At 37.5% G+C, this 26,018-nt stretch overlaps 1 protein-coding gene across 3 annotated transcripts in view; it reads right to left on the bottom strand.

The window, feature by feature from the left end:
- Positions 1–269: 269 nt before the first annotated feature.
- Positions 270–26,018, bottom strand: part of Spata6 (spermatogenesis associated 6) — a 101,087-nt gene continuing 75,338 nt past the window's right edge. For all 3 annotated transcript variants that reach the window (XM_059254719.1, XM_059254720.1, XM_059254721.1), the window contains 3 exons: positions 23,570–23,669; positions 10,637–10,728; positions 270–504 (listed from right to left, as the gene is read on the bottom strand). In XM_059254719.1, coding sequence (XP_059110702.1) covers positions 324–504; positions 10,637–10,728; positions 23,570–23,669 — 373 coding nt within the window. In that variant the 3' untranslated portion in view covers positions 270–323. The remainder of the gene's footprint in view (positions 505–10,636; positions 10,729–23,569; positions 23,670–26,018) is intronic.

Below are 26,018 nucleotides of genomic sequence, written 5' to 3'. Positions count from 1 at the left end.
GAAAGTTAAAAAGGAATAAAAATGGAAGAACATTCCAGAAAGAACCTATTCTTCAGTTTGTCAGTGATGATAGGAGCACGTGTGGCAGAACAGCCTTGTCACAAATTGGAACTTGTAACTGTGTTGCAGAATTTTGACATTGGAAACAGCACATTCTTCTCTAATAAAGGCTAGACTGTGATAATTTACCACTTGAAGGAATATACTGGGTTCAAGTCTAATTGTTACTCGGTGAACACCTGTTTTAAAGAAAGGCATACAAATACAGATCACATCAAACGCTTTCATTGAGAGGTTGACTCATACAAGTTATGGTGATGGTCTCAGAAGCTTTCCTGTGTATGAGAAACAGAACTACAGGCCTTTTTGTATAAGTTCCTGTACATCTTGTCCATGCTGTTCTCAAAGACGGGTCGGTGGGATTTCCCCTTAAAAGAGCCTGCTCTGTTGGGCCAATATTCGCCATCATCCAAATGGAGAGAGCCACGTGGCCGCTGGAAGGAGCTACGAGAAAAGATCGTTTTTGAAATAGGTTAAAGCAGTACATTGAAGTTCGAGGTATTACTGTGAGTTCAAATATTTACTGAGTACTTTATGGATGTATGATACTCTGTTAGGGCTGTGAGAAATAAAATACAATGATCTTTTGTCTTTAAAGATTGACTCTCTACAAGGGAAAGTTAACCTGTTCACATGAACCCATGAAGAAAAAAAAAACTGTTAGAATTTTAAAGGAGCTTGGAGATTAGAAAGGGGTACAGCAAGGTAAAAGTAGCACAAAACCCAGGCATAGTGGCACAGACTTTTAACCCCAGAACTCAGGAGGCAGAGGCAGGCAGATCTCTCTGAGTTTGAGGCTAGCCTGAGTTAGCAATGTCTTACATAGTGAGACCTTGTAGCAAAAAAAAAAAAAAAAAAAAAAAAAAAAAAAAAAAAAAAACCCAAAAAACAGAACAGATACTGTGGTATGGTCAGGGTAAGGACAGAGCCTCTAAATCCAGAATCCTTTGTAAGTTCTTGGGTAATTAACTTTAGTTTAATCCTCCATTATTATATTTTTATATAATTGCTTTTGTATAATTCAAGAGAATTCATATAAAGTACATGGTACAGTATTTACCCAGGACAAAGAAGTGATTATAACTCATTGAGTTAAATATTTTCTATATGTGTATCACCAAGCTCACAACACTTTACATAGATGAGAAATTAATATTTAGTGAAAGTCAAACATAGTGGTTCATATCTGTAATCCCAGTGGCTTGGAGATAGAAAATTGGCCCAAGAAACCCACCCCATTTATAAAAATATATATTTATATATAAACATTATCAAAAACATAATATATATATGAGTTTGAACAGAAGTATATTACATAAATTATTAAATGAAAATGTCAGAGAAAGGCATCTCCCTACAAGTTATTGGTCACAGAGGCCTCAGAGGCACACAGAACAACATAGGCTATTGTTCTTGAATGCCCACCATAAGAAAATAGTAAGACTCAGGATATCAGCAAATCTACTTTAGCTGACTAAGCAACCCTTTATCTGATGGTTCGGTTACATACATAAGGTGCTAGGCAGGCTTCTAGGGGAGAAAAACACCAATGTCTCGCCCAGCATTGGGCACTGCATGCTACAATACCAACCTGCATGGAAAGATGTGCCCACTGGTACAATAAGGGCATGATGGTTATGGAGGGAAATAACTGCTTCTCATTAGAAATTAGGCCTCCCTCCACAGAAAGAAATTCATGTGTGGTACTGCGAACCTTATAAAAGTCCACAACCAGGGAGGTCACAGGCCCAAGGAGAAACCTACTGTTACTCTTTTGCTACATTGTTGTGCTGTCAAACTGCCTTCCAAATATTTATGCTTATACTCATAAATCTCTGTTGTGGTCAGAGATGATTTTTGCCGTGGGTAGTGGTTAGTGCACAGTGAGAGCAGGTCAAAGTACTGAGAATAAGAAACTGTGAGTGGTTAGCTGTAGGTGGGCCATTTGTATCAACCTCCCTCACATCCAAGGCTCAAGGAACATCACAAGTGACAGGGCAGGAAGAATCTATAGTTGGATGGAGAGGAGAGCTGAGAAATGCTGATTTGGGAGACATGTTACGGCTGTTGGACATGTCATCTCACATCAATTGTGGTTACCTAAAAAAGACCTGTACAAGATTCAGCCAGTCAGCATTCCAGCACTGATCAGGATGGGGCCTCAACGCTTTACCCTTTGCAGAGGACTTCCTAGCAACTGAAGGATGCTGTGTGACAGAGTCACTCTCCTTTGAGGACATGGCTGTTGGTATGTTGCCCCTGCACCAGCACACAGTCTCATAGCCATGCACATATGGGCTGCACTAAAAGGAACTGGAGAATTATTAGTAACAAAAAGAATAAATGAAGTTTGGAGGAAAATGGGATGGGAGCTACCAGGAGAAGCTGGAAGGAGGTTAATGGTGGATAGAAATGATTTTAAAAAATACATTGTACAAATACACAAAATTTTCAAAGAATAAATAAGGTATTGTTTAAAAACATTGTAACAGTATAAGCTTCAAAAACAACCTTTGCCAAATCTCATAACTACTATTTTGACACAACCAGCACATTTCTGTTATTAGCTTTGCACAAGATAATTTCATACAATTTTTCTCCAGATATAACCCCTGTTGTCACTTAAAACACTGTTTTTTACCACTTGAGTCATATACAGGGAAATCACAGACAAACACATCAGTGGAAAAAATTGCCTGTACTCAAACCTGTGTAAATAGATCTGGCAGTCTATGTGCCCACATCCTCAGTGGGCACATAGGGACATAAATAGTAAATGAAGAAATCAGAGTATCCCAATTTGCAAATAATGTAATTTTATACATAAAAGATCACCAAAAATCTTCTACCACTGATAAACACATTCAGCAAAGTAGCAGGATACAAAAATCAACATATAAAACCCAGTAGGCTTTCCTGTATACCAAGAACAAACATACTGAGAAATAAAAGAGGCAAACAATCCCATTCCCAATAGCCTCAAAATAAAATATCTTGAAATAAATCTAATTGAGGAAGTAAAAGACTTGAACAATGAGAATTTTAAAATACCACAGAAAGAAACTGAAGAAGATGCCAGAAGATGAAAAGATCTCCCATGCTCAGGATTGGTAATATTAATGTTGTGAAAATGGCCAACCTATCAAAAGCAATCTATAAATTCAATGCAGTCTCCATCAAAAGTCCAATTCAATTCCTCACAGAAAAGAATATCAAAATTCATATGAAAACACAAAAGGCCCAGGATTACCAAAATAATCCTCAACAATGAAAACACTGCTGGAGGCATTACCATGGTAATAAAGAGAGTATGGTACTGACGTAGAAAGACACACCAATTGATGGCATAGAACTGAGGACCCAAACACAGAGCCACACTTTAGACCCACCTTAATTTTGACAAAGAGGCCAAAGAAAATAACTTCTTCAGCAAATAGTCTCAGTCAAGCTGGACAGCTAAATGTATAATGAAACTACATCCTCATCTCCACTCTGCCTAAAGCAACTCCAAAAGGATCAAAAACATCAACCTGAGACCTAATACACTGAACCAGTTAGAAAGTCGGGAAAGCTCTTTAACTTTCAGGCACAGGCATTAAGGCCACTAAGTGACAAATAGGATGTCACGCAACTAAAAAAAAAATATGTATAATAAAAGACACAACCATTCCAGTGATGATCACCTATAGAGTTGAAAAAAAATCCTCACAAGCTATATATCTGACAGAGGGTTAGTGTATAGAACAATAACAAAAACTCACAACAAAACAAAACTGGGGCATGGCATTAAACAGAAGGGTCTCAAAAGAAATAAAAATAGCTAAGGAACATTTTTTGTTTGTTTTAATGTTCAACATCTTACCCATCAGGGAATGCAAATTAAAACTACTTTGAGATTTTATCTTAGCCCAGTCAGTATGGATAAGACTTTTAAAAAAGACAACAAATGCTGGTATGGATGTTGGGACAGGGAACACTTGTTCACTGCTGGTGGGGATGCAAACCAGTACAGGCACTAAGGAATTCAGTGTGGACATTCCTCAGATAGATAGAAATACATCTACTGTCTGATTCAGCTATATGACTCCTGAACAAATTCCCAAAAGACGTCATACTACAGGAATAGTCCTTTTCTATATTCATTGCTGCTTTATTCACACAAAAGCAATAAAGTGGAAACAGCCTTGATGACCATCAACTAATGATGGATAATTAAAATGCCATGCATATACACAATGGAATATTAAGCTACATAGGAAAATGAAATTATTAAATTTATAGGTAAATGGCTGGAACTAGAAAAAGTTATTCTGAGTAAAGTAGTCCTGACTCAGTAAGACAAGCATTGAATATTCTCTCTTATACAGAAGTGCTAGCTTTGAATCTTCACATATATGTGTCTAAATTAGAGTACCTAGATATGGTAGGAAACTAGTAAGGGGCCATGGGAGTGGGGTTCTAGGGAATTGGGATAGAAAGGACATGGTATGAAGAGTGAAGCTCAATAATGATATGGGAAGGGTTAAATGAGGTAGCGTAGGAGAGGGCTGAGAAATTCATGGAGGATAACAACACTAAAGGCTTTTGAAAATGACATATTGAGACCTATTATTATAGATGCTTACTTAGGAGTCTGGGGTAGTTACTCTATAACAGGGGTGGCAGAATGCCTTTCTCAAACACCCAGGCTGTCAGACAAAAAGCCCAGTGCCAGATATGGATTACCTCTTTTTGAGTGTGTTCAGAACCCCCCTCCCTGCCAATTTCCCTCCTCAAAACATTACAGGGCATCACTACTGCGCTTAGGTATTTCTAAAACTTAATGTAATTCCTAATTGCTGCAGACACCACATACCTGAGTCATAGGACATGGAGAAATCAAGCTGGTACTGACCAAAACATTTCATCCTTACTAGCTTTCATATTGCTGGAAGGTTCTGTGCACACTTTTTTGGTGAGAACAGTGACCAACAGTGTTATTCCACTATGAGTTATAATAAGGACTGGCCTGACAAGATATGACCACTCATGTAATAGGGACACAAATGAATATTATGGGAGAAACCAACCACTTTCTGATTGGACTTAAAACTCTCCAAGTTTAAACTCCTACCTTGTACTATTGATTGGGCCATGATATATGGCTAAACAGATCATATTCCCTAGGAGAGAGCTTAATGCTATTATCCTGGGGAATGGACATAGTAATAAACTGCCCTTTAAGTTCCTATCATTATACATATAGATTAGTGCATTTTCAACCCCTATCAGAGGACCTTCTTTTTGTAGTATATGGACATGAATATAGAGGTCCACAACTGGTCACCATGCAGAAAATAAGACACTAAAGGCTCTAAATGGGGCATCTGTCTCACACTTCTTCCCCAAGCTCAGGGATCACTGTAGAAGAAGCCACAGATTATAAGATCCAGAGGTAGTAGGTAAAGGTCTACAGTGAAACAGATTTGCCAGACATGACAGAGTCATTATACCAGGAACTCAGGGCAGCTATAACTGCCTGCATGAGTCTTATACCAGATCAGGACAGCTAAAGTTCCAGCATGGATGAGGGGTGCTCACGGATCCCACCTATCAGCAATGTGTGGCTGTTGGAGAGGGAAAGTAAGTTGTCTTCAGGGCATTGCCTCCTGAGAGGCTAAAATTGCTCCAGTGTATGGTCCCACACCCCTGAACACTGAACATACAAATGATCACTAAGGGGACTCAGTGGCTTTATAAAACAGAGTACATAATGTTGGTAAGGAAAAGTGGTGCTGGGGATAGGAAATGGGAGGAATGATGGTAGATTTGTTCAAAACACATTATATGTATGTATGAAATTCCCAAAAACTTAAAGCAAATAAAACAAGTAAAAGTCCGAATTATAAAATACAGATCTGAGCACAATATATGAAGTCTATGGAGAGGTGCAAACACAAACATCAGAATCCTAAACACAGTATTATTTACTTCTAGATGTTCCAGAATCTCTAATTGTGAACAACTAAATTTTTTTAAATTGCTGTGTATTACTAAGATTCAAATATGTGTATGACACTAAAAATCATAACATAGAAATGGGCTTTTTAAACAACTTCACTTCTCATTTTACCAATAATATCTCCAGTACTTGTTCACAAATCACTTAATAAAGTTTTACTATGTTATAAAATACTGTATCAACTAGCTTCAAAGCAGGAATGATGTTATTGTTTTAAATGTAGCACATATTTCCAACAACTTATGACTATTTACTTGAATAGACAGCTCTTTATTGAACTGTGACATTGCTATGCAGAGAAATGACAAAATAAGAATAGAGACAAAGATAACAGAACCAATTAGTTTCAAATTCTATCTATTAATGTATAAATTATAAATTTATATACATGTTTTATTGAAGCCTATAATATATACATAAAAGGAATATTTTAGGAAATTTAGAATGGATTAAAAAACAAAAGGATTACTGGTGATTAATTTAGAAAAGGGATGTTAAACCATTTGAGGCCTAGAGGGTTGGTTTTTTTGTTTGTTTGTTTGTTTTTTTGTTTTTCAGCTCAAATGAAGGGTCAGATGAGTAGTATTTTACACATAGCTTATGACTCAGTTCTCATGAATAGCCTTCTGATAAAATAACATAGTTATATACATACATACATACATACATACATGATACACACATTTATATAAAATGGAGCTCTGAAGATGGATACATTAAGCAAACAATAGTAATTTTAAGAGGCACATGGTTTGAATGAGAAATGTCCCCCAGAATATCTGGCATTGGAACTGCTATCCCAATTGGGGGCATTATTTGGGGAGGTTTAGATAGTGCAAGCTTCCTGAAGAAAGGATGTTACTGAGGGTGAGCTTTAAGAGTACAATCTGACTATATCCAGTCTGCTCTCTCTCTCTGCTTCATGCTTGAGGATGTGAGTGCTCAGCTTCCTGCTCTAGCTGCCATGCCTGCCTATTGACACCCTGCTTTCCTACCATGATGACTCTTATCCCTCTGGAACCATAAGCCCAAATAAATTCTTTCTTCTGTAAGTTTCCTTAATTGTGTTGTTTTATCATGGGAACAGAAAAGTAGTACATTACGTAAGTAATAAAATATAATGTACTACTTATACCTAAAGAACCAGAATTGAGAAAGATTTTAAGACACTAACTAGCATGCTTAGCACTTTAAAGTTGTAATATTAGAGTCTATATGATTATAGGTATTTTAGATTATAAGATATGAACTCCTTGTCATAAAACTCAACAATGGTTTCTATCAAGCAAAAACCTCAACAAATAAAACATGAAGAAAAGTTCTGAGAATGTAGCATATGTTCTGGAGGCTGGCTGGCTGGCTGGATCTATGGATGAATGGATGGTAGGAAGGAGAAAAGATTTAGTCTTGGGCTTTAGAACAGATAACAGGGAGAGAGAGATTATACTGTGGTCTGATAACATTCCTTTAAAGACACTATACAAAGGTGTGCTGCCTGACATTTGTTTGTGTTGTTGCTCCAAGACTGCCAATAGAGTCAGGCCTTGGTTTGGAAGGCAGGGTCCACATTCCGCTGGCCAAAGTGGACAACAGAGTTTTCTGGAGGACTCAGAGGAGATAGGTGGACACATAAGAGGAATAAGGAGGGGCCAAAGGAGATGTGCAGCCCTTTTGATTGGGGAGCCATGGAGTGTAGAGGTCACTGATCGTTTTCTCTGTCACTCTGTGGATATATCAGGTTTTACCCTAATATGTGACTCCTTGCCATTATTCATTAATAAAACAATAAAAGAAGCCACTTTAAAGGAAAGTTTTTACAAACCATTGTATGGACCAATAAGATTTGGAAATGCTTCTTACACTTTAATATGCACCAGAGTCATTGCTGTAATTCAGGTAGCTTGGCCACTCCCCAAATTTTCAATAAAATATACCTCATGTGGGGCCTTGAGACTTTGGATCTTTAAGCAGATGTTAATGCTACTAATATAAACCACACTTTGGGTGGCACTCAATGGCAGAGTTCTCTTAAACACAGTCAATAAACTGAGGGAGAAGATGCTATGTTGCCATCCTTCTTTCAAGCATTAGCCAAAAATGTGTGCAGATGAGTGTAATGCAGACTAGCTACTTATAAGTCACTTATTTTTCTTCCCTGGGGATTCTGTAACAAGAAAAGCTTTCATGGCTTGCTGTGAGAAGGTGCCTGCCTCTCAGTCCCGCTTAACAGGAAGCACTTGAATTGGAGATAAAACTAAAACAACATCCGATCACTTGAGGAGCAGCCTCCAGAGCAAAATATTCAAAACCACTCTGTGACCAATTCTGAAGGCCTGCGTACTCATCCTGTTGGTCCAAGGATGTACATAAATGGTGAGTACTGTGAAGGGACACCAAAAAGGAGCACAGAATTTTTTTAGTAGCTGCTCAACTTTTATTTAAAGCTTCTGAGGGTTAACACAACATTGAATCAACACAAATAGTGTTAATTATTGACAGTGATGAACAAGAACAAGAATCAGTTTATGGGAAACTTCAAGTCAAGAGCAATGTTTGTCAAAGTGTTGTTCTCACACTCCCTGTATTAGAACCCTCCAGCACTTTTATTAATGCACAGTTTTGGTTTTATCTCCATGCAGAAACCACAACCTTTGGAGTTACCAGGTGGAAATCTGTATTTCTAAGAAACAACACAGGCAATTATTATTTATATAAAACTTCAAAGATCAGACCCTTTCCAATGTCAAATTTACTTCTTATTTCTTGCCCAAACCAGAATTATATTGATTTACCCATCAAAACTGGGGTAGTAATTTATAAAACAATTTTATTAGTTAGGGTTTCTATTGTTGTGATAACGACCATGGCCAAAACACTTTGGAAAGGAACGGGTTTATTTCATTTTACATTTCCAGTAATAGTCCAACAGTGTGGGAGGTCAGGGCAAGAACTCAAACAGGACAGGAACCTGGGAGCAGGCGCTGAAGCAGAGGCCAAGCAGAAGGTGGGGTTGCTGCTTACTAGCTTGCTCCACATAGCTTGCTCAGACTTCTTTTTCATACATACCAGGACCATCGGCCCAGGAGTGGCACCACTCACAAAGGACAATGCTGGGCCTTCCCACATCAATCACTAATTAAGAAAACATCCCACAGGCTTGCCTACAGGCTAATCTTACGCGGAGGCATTTTCTCAATTGAGGGTCCCTCCAACTCAGGTGACTCTAGCGTGTGTCAAATTGGCAAAACACTAGTGGGTATAGCAATCTAGGGAAGAGACATTTTTAGAAAGAACAACCAAGAAGAGAAAAAACTATGTGCTCTCTGAACCCTTTTCCTTTTTTCACTGTTTCTCTTTCAAATCCATCTACAACAGTCAATCCACGTTCATAAGAGGCCCAGGCTCTCTCTTGATTGGGAGGCAATGACTTTGGGAAAGGAGATCACACTCATGCTGTGCCCTCACATGTTCATAGAAGTTCCAGCCAAGGTTACAATTTTGGTGCAAACTCCAGCTAGAAAAAAAAAATTCCACTTCATGGAGCATCTATGTAAGTCTCTAAGAATTTCGTGATGAAAAACTCATATGGTACTCCATGGTAGAGCAGCAATAGTTTTAACTACCCATGATTCGCAGTTTTTAATTCTGCATCTCATGGCCATTGGCACAGAACTTTCAAAATGAAATCTACTAGTATAATCTGTCAAAAATATTTTTATTACTAATATCCCTTAAATTTTAGGAGAACAGATTTATTTCTTACATAATTTTGAAAAGATTTACTCATCTAATTTTGGAAACTATTTTTAGTTTAGGACAAATGTATCATGAAACACATGAATTTGCTGGGCAGTCAAATCCTAAACAAGAGGAAAAGCATCATTGTGAGTTGGATATTCATGTGTGAGTGTATGTGCATGTGTGCATGTGTACATGTGTGAAAATGGATAAGCATGTGTGTATAGAGGCAGGAGTCAATGTCTGGTGTTTTTCTCAGTTATCCTACACCTTATTTTTTGAGATAGGGTCTTGCACTGAATCTAGAGTTGGCCAATTCAGCCACACTACCTGGTCAATAAGTCCCACGACTCCTCTGTCTCTGATTCCACAGTGCTGGGATAACAAACAGAAGTGTACAGCTGCTTGTCTTCCACCCCCAGCATGGGTACTGGGGAGTGGAAACGCAGTCCTCATGCTTGCTCCCCAAGCACTTTCCTAAGTCGCCCCCCTATCTCTTAGGTGTGTTTCTTATCCAAAAGCTCCAGTAAGAAAAAAAAATGTAACTGGGATGGAGATGGCTCAGTGGTTAACAGTGCCTACTGCTCTTACAGAGAACCCAAGTTCAGTTCCAAACATCCACACTGGGGGGTTAACAGACAATAACTCCAGCTGCAGGGAGATCCCATGTCTCCAAGCTCCACAGACATCTGCATTCACACACACATATCCACATACAGACACACATATCTATAATTTTAAGAATAAAATTAAGATTAAAATCTAGAAAAAAAGATAAATGGGTCATTTTTATGCTATCTATAAGGAAGATCTCTGCATACAGAAGCAAGTCCGTACCTATATTCAGGGTCACTGTCATAGGCAGAGTCTCTATATAAAAGACCTCTTTTCAGTTCCAGTTCTTCCTCTTTCTCTGGGTCTCTCTCATCCTAAAAAATTAAAAGATTTCCATTAATCAATTTTCTCATTGCTTTCAATATGGTGGTTATGATTCTGTGGGAAATGTGCCTTTCCATCCTCTCTATAAGAGAATGAATCAAGAATCAAGTGCTTAGACATCTAAGGACAGAAGCAAACTGTTGAGAATGCATTAGCTCTCAATAACATTTTAAAATTATTTCTTTTATTTGGGGATTATAATATAATTATATAATATCCCTTTCTTTCCTCCAAATCCTCCCACATACCCCACCTTGCTCACTTTCAAAACTATGACCTCTTTTTTCATTAATTATTGTTACATGCATATATATGCATATATATTCTTAAATATAACCTGCTCAATCTGTATAATATTACTTGTATGTATGTTTTCAAAAGAGCCCATTATTTTTATTATAATTTGGTTAGTACTGGTTAGTGAAGACTAGCCATTCAGTAAATATTTTATGAACCAGGAAAAAATGGTAGTGGATATATCAAGATATGTAAATTAATAAATCCATATATATTTTATATGAACTCCAAAAAGATTATTCTTGCCTTCTGAGACATAAAGTACAATGCTTGAGAAAATTATACGTATGCAAGCATGCACCCATGACTTACAAAGGAAATGATTTACTGATAATGATAAGCCAAAATAATAAACCACAAAAGGAAAAATCAAAATATGAGTTAATTGTTATAAGCATATGTAGCCAAAGTTCCCATTTTTAACTTCTACTAAATACACACAAAGGAGTTGGAAACAGGAGATCATGTGAGCTAGTTTTGCAAGCTGTAAGTTGACATGTGTTTTCTGTAATATCATATTAAGTACTGTTCTACTCTTAGCCATCACCACTTACTCCTTAGTCAACAGACACAGGTAAATAGAGTAGGTAAGGGAAACACACAAGGAATAGCATTGATAGAAGAAGGGCCCATCCACTTCAGATAAGAAAACACATCAACACCGACTGTGAAGAAATTTTTTTTTTTAAATTTGCTGACAGCAAAAACTGCATCAGCAAAGGACACATGCATTGACAAGTGCCAGTCAATAATAAATAATCAAGTTAAAACTTTTTGGAAAATGTACATACAATTTTAGTTGTCAAGACTTTTGGGTCTTACCATTATGAATAATTCCATATATTTCTACTGGCATGTTTTTGCTCTTTAACATTTTTGTTGACTATTAAAACAGTTTTTAGTTAGAACCTAAATGATAAATATTTAATCATTTATTTTCAAACTTTCCATTGGGTCTTTTTCTTGACTGGCATACAGTCAGGTCAGAAAGACTGACAAGTGAAGAAATAAATGGAAAGGTTGTCTTAAGGGGAGTAAGAACACATAACTAACACCACTCAGAGAACACTGCCCATCTGGATCAAGGACAGCCTGATAGGTAAGTCTGACCCAAGAAACAAAACAGACTGTATTACCACATAACTCTCTTCTTGTTTCAGACTATGAATAGGAATAATCATCTCATGTATACACAAGCAGCCAGATGGATCTGACTAGAAAGAGTGCTCAGAAAGACCATTTAAAGGTAGAGCACCTATGACTGAGATGGGGGAAGGGAGACAGACATAGAAGAGCTACCTAGAATTTAGCCGGGTATTACCCTTTGTCAGACCTCTAGTCTACAGAAATATTAGATGATCAATTTGAGCCAATAAGTTATGATAATATGTGGTAGCAATAGAAAAACACAAAGACACAAACCCCCTCATAAAAACATACAGAAATTGCTTTGGTGTTGGATGGGAGAATTTATAGTAAACAGCTACTTGTGTTACAAACTAAGAAAGCTGAAAAAATACTTTTAGGATATTAGGAGAAAACCTAGCGAAGATTACAGATATTCAGCTATCAGAGAGGCAGTCCTTTCAAAAGTGGACTTACAGTGTACACCTCTATTTTTGTTAAGCATTTGAAGATTTGTTCATGGACTAGAGGCTGAGGACCACAGCTAATGTTTGAAGAAAGGTCAGTGTGAGGCACAGAGAAACCACAAGGCTTTTCATGATTGTACAAGAATAGAAGATGAAATTTAAATTCTTTAACATCTTACAAATCCAATCAGTTTCCAAATCATGTATTGACTCACAAAGCTTCCTGGGACATCATGGAATAAATCTTAGCCAAAAAATCTGGAATGCAGAGTGCAGTCTCCTACAATCTAACAGTTTTTAGAGATGGGGTCATCTACAAGGTCAAGAGCCACTGCATACACACAAAAAACAAATCCCTCGAAGTACTGCTGACACTTCAGTGTCCTCACAGGAACTGTTTATAAACTACAGACACTGACTAGCTAGGATAAAAATCTAGCCCTGGCCATGGAAACAAAGACTAATTTCTACAGCTGGGAAGGGTAAGCAGAATGTTTTATGAATCCCATAAGCACAAAAAATTAAAATTGAAGCCTAGAAGGTCTTCAAACATAGGGAAAAATGTGAATGCATTTGCTGACTTCTGAAGCTGGGCAGGCTAGTGACAGATAAGCTAACCCCAACATGTCTGAATAGCAAAGAAAACATGCCCTATACTCATGGCACCTAAAAGAAACGTTCAACAGAAAGATTGATAGAAAGCAGATAGCACTGAAGTCCTGAACAGGATGGTGAACTGACACCAACTATTTGCAAGGAGCATGCGACCAATGACGCCTGACTTCCAAGAGCAGCCGCCTGGCCTCAGTCAATGCAGCTGCCAAACAGAGAAGATGGAAAATACTACCAAATAGAGAAGATGGAAAATACTAAACTAGCCTTTCAAAAGGTGTCAAAATAAACAGACAGAGGACTCAAGTATAGTCATATGTCACTTAGCATTATCTTGAGAAATGCACCATTAGCTTAGTGTGTATACTTAAAATAGTTATGACATTACCAGGTGATGTACTCTCTGTGGCCCACTGTCCCATATGCAGGGCAACACTGACTGACACACTGCCATGTAAATAACTTCCTAGTATGGAAATGTAAAGAACTAAGACTTCTGTTCTCTGAAGTCAAGTGTCCTCTGAGTACATATTTCTCTCAAATAGTCAAATGTCAGTTCACCACATCTGACAAACAGGAAAGAAATGCTTTGGTCTATGGTAAAGGCCTAAAGGTTGTGTTTGAAGTGAGGGCTAATGCCACAAGTGAGAGCTGAACTCAGGACTCTGAATAAAGATAAACTGAGATTTATCAAAACTCAGTATAGCCTGAAATCAGATCTCTCCCTTTTGGATTAGAGTTATTAGCCCTTAATGCCACATGCCTGGGAAAGAAAAACAAAACCCTTTCTTCATGTAGAAAACCAAACAGTATTTTAAACATATACAGAACTTAATCTAAAAATAATCAATGCACCTACAGCCAGGATACCATCACCACTAAGAAGAAGTAAAAAAGACAAAGACACAAATACAAACACATACAAAATACTGAATTTTAGGAGACATGCACTTTAAATTATTTGTGATCGATATAATATGATTAGGAAAATTGACGGAGAGTTGGACAACTGGACATACATTTAATGAATTTCAGGAATGAGTCCATGAAGATGAATAAAAGATTTTAGAACTAAAAATACAGTTGCTGAAATAAGCAACTTGATAGATAGGTGTAACAGCATATTAGATTAGTAATAATCAAAATTAAGTTTCAAAAATAAAGAGCCATAATAAAAGCAAGCAGAATGACAAATACGAAGAATCCAGGTCTGGAGAGATGCCTCCGCAGTTAAGAGGACCCAGCTCCTTCAGAGGACCAAGGTTTGGTTCTCAGCACCCCCACATTGTGGCTCACAAGTGTCTGAAACTTCAGTTCCTGGGGGTCTGATATCCCATTCTGGTTTCAGCAGGCACCAGCACATAATGGTACACAGACATGCAGGCAAAACACTCATACATAGAAAATAATAAAATAATATTAAAACTTTAAAAAATATTTCAAGATACTTGTGAGGCAAAATCAAAAGATCTAAAAGTATAGTTCCACATTCAAATAGTAAAAATAAAGAAATTCTTCTAACACATACTTGAAGAGACAGCGGACTAGGACTCCTAAATAAGTCCTGAATGAGCATACTCAGCTGGCTTAACACCTATCCTCACATCTTTTAAAACATGGATAAAGAAAATCTTAGGAATCTAGAATCAAAAGGCATTGTAAATTAAGTATCCCTAATCCAAGTTCAAAATGCTTCAATATTCAAATTATTTGGGTATCAACAAAGACATCAAAAATGGAAAATTCTACACTGACCTCATAAAATGGATCAAATCAAAATAGGGCTAAGATTTTAAAAGGGCTTAAATTTTTTTATATAATAATCTTTAGGTGTTAGGTATATTGAGTGTATGTGAAAGATAAATGAAGTTCATGTGAAGTATATCTCATCCCCAAGATCCCTCCCTTCCCCTCTCCTCTCCTCTGATCCTGTTTTCTCATTTATTTTCTCCCTTTCTCCATATATAAATATCTATATGTATATGTACATATATCTTTCTTTATACATATGAATGCACATTTAATACTGTATTCAACACATGAATACCCAAATTTCTTGTCCCCCCCCCATTAAGTCCTTCTTAGTTACATTTCAAATTAGAGCTTGTCCATCAAAAGACATACACAACACTAGATAAAGTAGACATGTTCATTAGCCTCAAACTAGAAATACAGTAGTCTGGCTGTGGTATCCTTTGTGAAATGTCAATTCTCACTTGTGCTATTGTGCCCATAGATAACATGTAAATGAATGAACATATCTAGATTCCAAGAATTTGCTTGTGGAGCATAATTTGCTGTATCTATCTACATAGAAAAAAGTGAAGACATGCATGTTACACATGCAATGATCCACTAAAGAAACAAGACATGAAACCATAATATTATGCAATTTTGAACATTCAAAATCACATCAAACCAGTCTACACATTATCATATATTAGAATACTACGGCATTTAGTAGAAAGAAGGCCCCTAAGACATTAATAAAAACAATTGAGGGTACCAATAATGTTGCAAGTGACCTGGATGTTGTTTTATACATGTACACTTTGTTAAAATTCATTCTACTGCACAAAGGAGTAAAATACATAATAATGAGGTAAAAATGTAAAACTACCCAAATAGTAGTACCAAAAACCAGAATCAGAAAACATGTGCAATGAAATGAAGTGACAGGACAGCCTGTCAGTGTGGCACCTAATTAACAAAGGAGGCTGGTGTGTCACCTGTGAAGGAGCATGCAGAGGAAAACCATGGAGCATCCGCCTGATAACTTCAAAAGTTTCAGAAGCTTCGTGCATCTGCTTAAGGACAGTCACTAAAAGCAGATGTTTTCAACTCCTCCAGTGGATGCAAGGAGCTTCTGTAACTTTTTTGAAACAAAAAAGAACACCTCTATACCTCTACTTTTAAAGAAAGCTTGGGACTCTAACATATTTTTAAGTAACTCAAAGGTAAAGAAAATACTTGCAATAAAAATTTTTAAAAAAAGTATGCTGAACAAAACAATAGCAAAAAATAGCATCAAAACTTAAAGCATCAAGCTGATGTAACACTTACAGGGAAATCTACAACCAGAAACATATAGATATATATGTAGATAGATAGATAGACAGACAGACAGAAAGACATAGGAAGGATAGGCTATATACAGCCACCAAAACAATTCCAGAGATGGAGAAAATATTAGATAGAAAAAAATAGAAGTAAATCTCACAAATTCCTGGTAAAATCTACTCTTAAGTTGCTTATCAAAAAAGAGATGAGGGCAATGGGATGGTTCTGTGAGAAATAGTGTCTGCCTTCGAGCCTGAAGGCCTGAATTCATCCCCAGAACCTTCATTATCATCATCATAATCCCTCGTCTCTACACCATAGATAAGTGATTTTTTTCCTGAGTTAAACTATTTTCCTGCATCATTATATATAAACAATCACAGTATTTTAAGACAACAGCAGTCGGTCATTAACCATGTACAAGAACATCACTGTCCCTTCTTGTTCTGACCACCAAAGTCAGAAAGCAGCTATGGGATCGATTCAAGTCTTCATGGGATACTATGAACAGAGATAGTTTAAAGAGCTAACACTTCACATTTAGCACATTGTTTAACATCTTCTCAGAAGCTGAACCTGACTTTCAGGAATTGCCATGAAAATGGCACTGATCCATCTGAAGGTCCACAGTCTTTTTCAAAAGGAACCTCTGCTTTTCTGAGGACCACTATGCGTGATGCCGCTGCAGAGTCCAGGGTATTTTCAGGGGTCAGGTCCCAACAGTGCCATGGTTTTAAAAGACTTAAGTCTTTGTTGATGGTGGAAGAGGAGGAAAGAATAAAAATAAAAATGAATTTGGGTCTTCCCACACAATAAGTCATTCTGTAAGTAGTGGCGGCCATGTGTGTCACTGTAGAATCCCTTCTGGGAGTCTTTAAAAACCACCAGGAAAGGTATTTTCCACACATCGGGCAGGCTCGGGAGACATTCTCTGAGTGACACATGTGCCATCCTCCAAAAACAATGAAGTGTTCTGTGTGATAAAAGAGTTTCAAAAAACCCAAAGTCTGCATCTTTATGAAACTTGACAAATGGCATTTCAATCTACACTGTGCGTGAGTTCAGCTATGAAATCTGTACCCTCCCCTTGGTATCTGCGGCACCCCGCTGGCTGCGCCTGCTCTGTCTGGCATCTCTGCTCTGTCTTTCCTTTTCTCCCTTCAGGAATCATCCCTCCCTTCTTTGCAGGCGCCTTTTCAGGCTTTAGCTCCACTTTGAAGGCTCAGGTTTAGTGGACAACATTGTGGATCTTCTGGTGATTCACCCTTTACCTTGGCTTTCTCTCTCTCTTATTTTTTAATGTTTTTAAGATTTATTTTATCTTTTGTTTTGTTTTTTTTTGTTGGTGGTGGTGGTGGTGGTGGTGGGTTGTGGTTTTTGTTTTTTGTTTTGTTTTGTTTTTTCCTACATGTGTATGTGTGTGCCGTGTACCTGCTACCCTTGGAGGTCAAAAGGTGTTGGATCCCCTGGAACAGGAGTTCTGAATGGTTGTGAGCCATGATGTGGGTGCTGGGAATCGAACTCAGGTCATATTCAAGAGCAATAAGCACTCTTAGCCGTTGATCCAACTCTCCACCCTGGGTTTATCTCTTTTAGCACCTACTTCAGGCTTCCTTTGGGTATGGAGGAGAGGGGACCCAGGTGCCGAATGTGAGGATGCAGAGGCAATGGCAAGGTTTGATCCATCTGGGGGGTCAGACCACTGCTTGGGCTCCAGAAGGTCTGAGTTTATGGAGCACCCGTAAGCCCCAGAGCAGTTAGGAGGTGCATGATTTTAAAGAACAAGATTTACTAAATATAGCCATGACATGGCTGTCCTTGTAAGCATGCTACATATACTAAATATACAAAAATCTGTAACATCTCTGAAGAAATTAAAGAAATATCTTTGACAAAAGTCTGGTTCCAAAGCCGGCATAAAATATCACTTAGTTTAGTGCTGGCATAAAGTGGCAATTCAATAAATTCCAACTAAATGTATATTTCAATTCCAAACTATCAAATCTAAACTACAATATTTCCTGGCAAATCACATCTTTTCTGATTGATTCCTCCATCACACTGCTTTGGTAAGTCTCATTCACAACTCTAATTCTTGCCCTAAACCAACTTCCCACTCACTGCTACCAAATTAATTTCCTTACCAGAAAGGAAAAAAAAAATCCTGTTACAACAAGTAGCTCAGTGGCCATGTCTGCTGTATTCAGACTGACTTACCTTTGAGCATGTATATATCTATGACTCTTAAGGGAATATATTTTTACATGTGTAAGCTTGACCACATCTCTGGGCTTATGTGTATGTGGCTACACTTAGTACTCATCACCATAGAATGGAATGGTTAAGATGAAGGATGTCACCTGAATTCCAAACCTGGTTAAAAGCATCTACAGTAGCTTATATATGTCACTTAACCTTTCTGGGTATCCTCATCTTTGAAATACTACTTACTACCTAATAATACTTAATTTACAAGATTATTGAAAGGAAAAATAGACTAATTTGTGCACAGGGCCTAGCCTCTAGTAAACCTTACTATTCCTATATGCCAAATTTCAGTTTTTCTCTGAAAGAACAATAATCCATGCTTATGCTTTTTTTTTCATACACTTAATTGCATGCTGTAGCACACTGTTTTCTTTTTTACTGTTTCATATTCATTCAGTGGTTTATTAAAACACTGTATGCTCCTTATGGGGAGAAAATTTGATTTCATGAAAAGAGCCTCTGAGCTTTGCACAGTGCTGCGCAGAGCACACAGCTACTTGGGGAGGGGACGCTATATGAATGAACGCAGGCAGGAAATGTTGGCTAATTATAAGTTTGTGCTCTGCTTGCTGCTGGACTGGATTGAAATTAGTGCCTAGCATAAGCCAACATGAGCAGCATTATTTCACATCTCAGTAAGTCAGAGGCAAATAATTAATTTTAAAAAGTCTCCTCTTTCTGAATAGGATGCAGTAGACCAATTACCTTAACTCTTCCGCTATTTAAAAGCACCACAAAGCTGCTCAAACAACTGTGATTGTGGTGAGAAGAGTCTCCAGAGGAGATAACCCCAAAGAGGTGCCATAGCTGGCTTTCTACTGGGAGCATCCGTGGCTTTTGAGCATAGAACAAATGCCAAGACTCTATGCTTTGTTCAACAGCTCCACAGCTGGAGGACAGAGAAATCACAGGGGTTTGATAATCCCCTGTGCTAGACAGACAAAATGAAAGACCTAAGGAGCAAGCTCCAGTGAGACTCCATGGGTGCAATACTGAGCTTACTGCCCCTCCATGATGAGCCCTGGAAACTGCAGAGGGAGGGAGGCACTAACGCAGAAATCCTGCCAAAATAGAAGGAAGTGAGTTCCGTGCTGAGCAAGCAAAAGAATTTCCTCTGGGAGAGGAAAGGAAACCTGGAATCACAGCAGCTCTTGTTAAAACTGAGAGGGCTATTGGTTCATATTTCATGTGTTTCCGTTTGTTTGGCTATTTGTCTCTGTGCTTTATCCGACCTTGGTCTCAACAATTCTCGCTCATATAAACCCTCCTCATTCTCGTTAATTGGACTCCCAGAGATCCACCTGGGGCCTAGTCATGGATCTCTGCATCCAGATCCCTCAGGAGGGGACTGGACCTACCTGGACTGAGTCCACCAGGTTGATCTCAGTCTGTGGGGAAGGCTTTGCCCTGGAGGAGATTGGAATGGGGGGCGGGCTGGGGGGAAGGTGAGGGAGGGGAGGGGGGAGAACAAGGGAATCTGTGGCTGATATGTAGAACTGAATTGTATTGCAAAATAAAAATTAAAAAAAAAACTGAGAGGGCTAAAATGAAACAGTCAATAATGTTTTACCTTTTAAAATCTGGAACACAATTTTAAATTTACAGAAAAGTTGCAAAGACGATACAGAGCCACACACAGAAGTGCCCTCTTTCATTGAGGGTCTCTTAATATGAACATCTGACATAACCAGTGTACACTCAGCAAAGCTAAGACTCTCCCAGCAGTACAGCGCAGTTACATTAGCTTCCAGCTGTATTTTGATCTCTAGTCTTCTCAACAATTCCTTTCTCAAGTTAGACTAAGGTGACAACATCACACAGATTCCTTCACATCACATGACACCAAAGAGAACATGATGATCACTTGTGATGTGAGCTTTGGCTAGTCCCTATTCCTCCTCTCCACCCTACATGGGTCTGGGGATCAAGTCCAGGCCCTGTTGAAAATATTTTCACCCAGACTAAGGCTTTCCATTCTTTTACCAGTGCCTTTGATAAGGCAAACATTTATAAACTTTGTAAGGTCCAATTTAACTTGTTTTTGTCTGGCATGGGTTGTGTCAAGTCAAAAAAAATTCCTTGCCAAATTCAAATTGTCCATATTTTCTCTATGCTTTCCTTTAAAGATATTGTAATACATAAGGTCTCTTGATATGTTGTGAATTATGGGCCAAGGGAATTTTCTTTTTTTGTTGCTGCTGGGTTGTCTGGGTCGTTTTGTTTTATTTTTATTGGGAACCATTTGTTCACAAGACAAAAATACAAAGTGTTGGGTGGGGAGACAGCCTGCCTTGAAAGCCAGAGGACCCAAGTTCAACGCCAGCACCAGTGTAAGCAACACCAGCAGTGGTGACACACATGTGATCTCAGCACTGGGGAGCAGGGACAGGAGATTCCTAGGGCTCCCTCGACTGGCGACTGGCTTGGCACCCTTTTCACCTATCAGCAACAGCATTTGTGTAGATCAATCTGCAGAATCTCTGTTCTACTCATTTGATATGTCTGTGGCTTTAGTGAATGCTACACTGTCCTCAATGCAGGAAACTGCTAAGGCCAGATGGCAAGTCCTCCACCTTTTTTCTTTTGAGAAGAATTTCTATTGGCAGTGGATAGTTGTTGGGGAAGGGAGAACCATTGTTCCTGGAAGGTATAGCCACTAGCAGGTTTCCCACGCTCCAGTGCAGAGTACACATAAAAGTGGACTTAGTGAGTTATCTTTGTTAAGGAGTAGACTTGAGGTTGGAAGGAGTTGTGTTGGAGACAAGTAGGAGAAGTCAGAGGGGGAATAAGAGGTTATATATGATCAGATTTCATTATATACATGTATGAGATTATTAAAAATTAAATTCATTGTATTATTTACTTATTGCATGCATGTATGCCTGTGCATTTGTGTGTACATGTGTGCTCATATACACATGTGCCATAACACATGTATGGAAGTCAAAGAAAACTCTGAGGAGTAGGTTGTCCCCTTAACTACATGAGTTTCCAGGGACTGAACTCAGGTTGTCAGATCTGGCAGCAAGCACCTTTACTTGCTGAGTTACCTCACTGATCCTTGTTTTGATTCTAGAAATTGCTTTGTTTTTCTCTGTGTCTTTTAGAATCTGCTTGTCAATATTTGTTTTTTTTAGAGTATGCTGGGGTTTTGATTAAGACAAAAACAAAAATTAGCTGGAGAAATGGCTCAACAATTAAAGGTACTTGCTCCTCTCACAGAGGGCCCACTTCAGTTCCCAGCACCCAAACAGTGGCTTAGAACCATCCATAACTCCAGTTCCAGGGTATTCAGTACCCTCTTCTGCTCTCTGGGCACGAGGCACATACATGATATAAATACTATATTCAGGCAAAATGCACTTACATATAAAATAAAAATAAAAAATTTTAAAGATAACATCAAGTGGCCTGGGAACATAGGTCACTGGCAGAGCATCTGCCTAATGTGCACAGGACTCCGGTTTTCATACTCAGTACCAAAAAGAAGTAAAATCAGGGTATCATGGGGTCTAAAGCTCACCAAGGTTTCAAATACCAAATCCTGCATTCTGTCAGCCTGGCACATGGCTCTTTTCACTCTTCTTTCATGTGTTTTTGCCCCTTCACACCACACACAGCCCACAAATATTTTGGTAGGATTATACCTAAGCACTTCAATTTCATACTGCTGGAAATACTATGGATTCCAATTTAAAGTCTCAATTTCTCACTGCTCGTATATGATGAGGAATAGGATAAATATGAACCTAAAGCAGATAACTATTACTTTATGAACAAGGATAACTTCTTGGGTTTTAGAAATGTAGAAATATGTACATTTTAAGCTATTTCTACATTTCAGGGAATATTAAATTATTAGAGAATATAGAAATAACATGTATGATAATAAACATACAAAAAGTTCAATGTTTTTACATCTCAATACTATTAGAAAAGTCGTCAAAGAAATAATTTGTCCTGTATGCAACTTAGAGCAATAGGCCAATTAATAACAGAATAGTTTTTAAAACTGAATAACTAAAGTAGCAAAAATGCTAAATTTTTATTTTTGTAAAAGAAAACTGATATGACTTGAAAAATACAAACTATGACAAGTAATTCTTTAAAATGAATAACATTTAAAAACCTAATACAACAATATTATACTGTTATGACTTCAAGTTACCACAAATATAAATGGATTTGTTTATCTTGGAAAACATTGTATATTGCTTTTTCCTAAAATAAAGCTAAAACCTGACCTGCTCTTCTTTCTTTTGTATATTTATTGACTTAAAAATCAGCTCAGCAACTGATTTAAAAAAGGTACTCCACACATCCCCTTCCTTCCTCATCTACCTATGGAATCAAATGCACCTTCACCAAATGGAAATCTTCTTAATGAATCACAAATAAGTCTTCCCATATTATTAAAACCTAGAAATGATTATTATGAAGTAACTGTTCAGTGACTTTTTATAAGATAATTATGACTGAAAAATGCTTATAGTTCAGATGATCAATGTTCAATATCTAGTATAATAGTAAAACACGAAATAACAACAAGAAATCCTAGGACCTCAAGATGGCTCAGCCAGTAAAGGCACTCGCTCCCCAGCCCTGGTGACCTGATTCTGATCCTGACAAAATCAGGGCACACATGGTTCAAGGAGAGAATTCATGATGTGACTCCATCAAAGTTGTTCTCTGATCTCCACATGTGTCACAGCACATGTACACGCCTGCACACACACACACACACACACACACACACACACACACACTCAAACAAAATAAATAAATAAAAGTTATAAAATAAATAAAAATAATAATCAAAAGGCATTTTGTATGACTCTGGCCAAGCAGGAAGTTAGTTATGTGACTTGTAGTAAACCCAGCAATTCCATCAGAGAATGTTCTTTCCTTCCCCATTACTAAGAATCACAACCTGTAAGCACCTTGGCTGGTTTGGGGAGCCTATTAGAAAGTCTTTAATAGAGAGAAAATATTAGAAACTAACACATATATGTCTTGCATGAGCCTGATGTGATTTCAAGACATCTTTTACCCGGTCATGGATCTCATCACAATTTGAAGGTGAACACCAATCAGAGTGGAATCTGTGGACACAAAGAAGAGTAATTTTTAAAGAGAGGAAAGAAACAAAACTGTCCCCAAACTTTATAAGCTTAAAATAATATAATTTCTTCCTTTGGCCAACAATGAGGAGAAATAACTTATTCAGACACTTATTCTCTGCTACCCTATCAATTTTCTACAATGTCTAAAAATAATCTTAATAATTATTTTGATGTGTATTTGGGAGACTATACCTACATATCTGATAACTTTAAAATGATTTTGACACATCATTCTTTAGCACTTATCTCTAAATAAATCACATCAGAACAATAATTCCATGCATAATGTCTTTAAAATTTGTGGTGGTACTGTGATCCCCAAAATATTGTACACCCTAATAAACTTATCTGGAGTCAGAGACAGAATAGCCAGTAGATACAAAGGCTAGAAAATGGTGGCACTCACACCTTTAATCCTAGCACTCCAGAGGTAAAAATCCCTCTGGATCTCTGTGAGTTTAAGGCCACATTGGAAAGGCCAGGCATGGTGACACACGCCTTTAATCCCAGGGAGTGGTGGTAAAAAGCAGAAAGGTATATAAGGCGTGAGTACCAGAAACCAGAAGCATTTGGCTGGTTAAGCTTTCAGGCTTCTAACAGCACAGTTCAGCTGAGAGCCATTCGGATATGAGGACACAGAGGCTTCCAGTCTGAGGAAACAAGACCAGCTGAGGATCCGGCGAGGTGAGGTAGCTGTGGCTTGTTCTGGTTCTCTGATCTTCCAGTTCACCTCAATACCTGGCTCCAGGTTTGATTTAATTAATAAGACTTTTTAAGATTCCTGCTACAAAAATTGGCACTCACTCTCTAATAATTTAATATACTCTGGAACTATGTGGAAGAAACAGGGAGCTGCAACCCACTAATTTTATGAAATAAGAAAAATATACATAAGAAATGAAAATAATACTTAGAACCTGTTCACATTTCCATTTCCACTCTTTCAGAATAGGAATAAAATGGTCCCTTCTCAACAAAGGTGATATCACCTCACTATCCACCATGAGAATCATATTTTTAAAAGAATAAAGTATTTAAATATAGATGAGAACAGTATAACTTTAATTAGAGTCTGTGTATTGGGATTTAAAATGTCAGAGAAGAAATAAAACATCTATTTCTTTTCATTCTGCTCTTCTTTAATTCAAAATTGACATTTGTATAATTAATCTATTTTATTTTATTCAGGTTATCATGAAAGTGTCCTGATCCCCTTAATTATAATGCTTATATTGGAAGTGTTATTGATAACTCCCCTATAAAGAAATAGGAAGTATGTTAATATATTACTTTTTGTTCTCAACTTGTACTTACAAAATTAGAATACTAAATTATTATGCAAAGATCAGATTATTAAGTAGGTAAATGGTTTAAATGACATATACTTTAAAGGACATAATCAATAAACAATCAATTTAATAGATAATCCCAAACAATCCCTCACATAGATAAAAGGAAGTTTAGTTTCACCTATGCAAATGAATTGGCAGAACAATTATTTTAGTACATGAAGCCCATTGTGGAAAGCTGATATCCAACTGTGCAACTCCAGGGTTTCCCAACAGCACTATGAACAGATCCACTAGTCTGTGCTATGGCATAAGGAATGCTTGCCTCACAATCTTTAATATGATTTACAAAAGAAAAAACTTAAGCATGATTTAAAAGGGCACCAATTCCCTTTTAATTGGTCATGCTAATATCTAAGCCTGATTTTAGTAACACTGTAAAGTATAAAACAAATTTGGAGTCATAATATAATATTTATACTTAGAGATGCTTCTGAAATACAATCAAAATTGAAGTGATTTATGGCATGGCAGTTTCTGGAGGTATTTTTTAAGTAGGTAAAAAGAAAAGCACACCTGGACTAAAATAAGAACTCATTGGCTTAAAGAAATAAAGTTTTTAAAATCTGTTTATAAAAAAAAATGATCAAGGGTTAGCATCTTACTACAATCTTAGAGAAAATATAATTTTAATGAACACTGTATATATAAATTTCGGAAGCTGTGTCTCTAACATACAACTTCTAGACAAAACTTCCAATTTGGCCTGGGATAAACAATATACATTTGTATCAGTTTTATTTGTAACTGACTACAGTGGATTGTGCGAACACTTGTGAACCTATTGCTAGTTACCTAGAAACACCAAACCTGAGACTGTCATGCATTTAAAGAGGGCTACCCAGTCCTGAACAGAAGAAAACGTTTTGCTCCTAGTAATATGAGTTGAATACTAGGTGCATGTCCTTTATAGATTAAATCCATCAAAATAGAGGTGTTACACGTTGGTGGGGGAAAATATAGTGCTGGTCACAGTCAT

Source organism: Peromyscus eremicus, chromosome 2, assembly GCF_949786415.1.
Source record: "Peromyscus eremicus chromosome 2, PerEre_H2_v1, whole genome shotgun sequence".
In the NCBI taxonomy this organism is placed as follows: domain Eukaryota; kingdom Metazoa; phylum Chordata; class Mammalia; order Rodentia; family Cricetidae; genus Peromyscus; species Peromyscus eremicus.
Note: the sequence above shows the minus strand (reverse complement) of the source record. Positions and strands in the feature narration are given on the sequence as shown.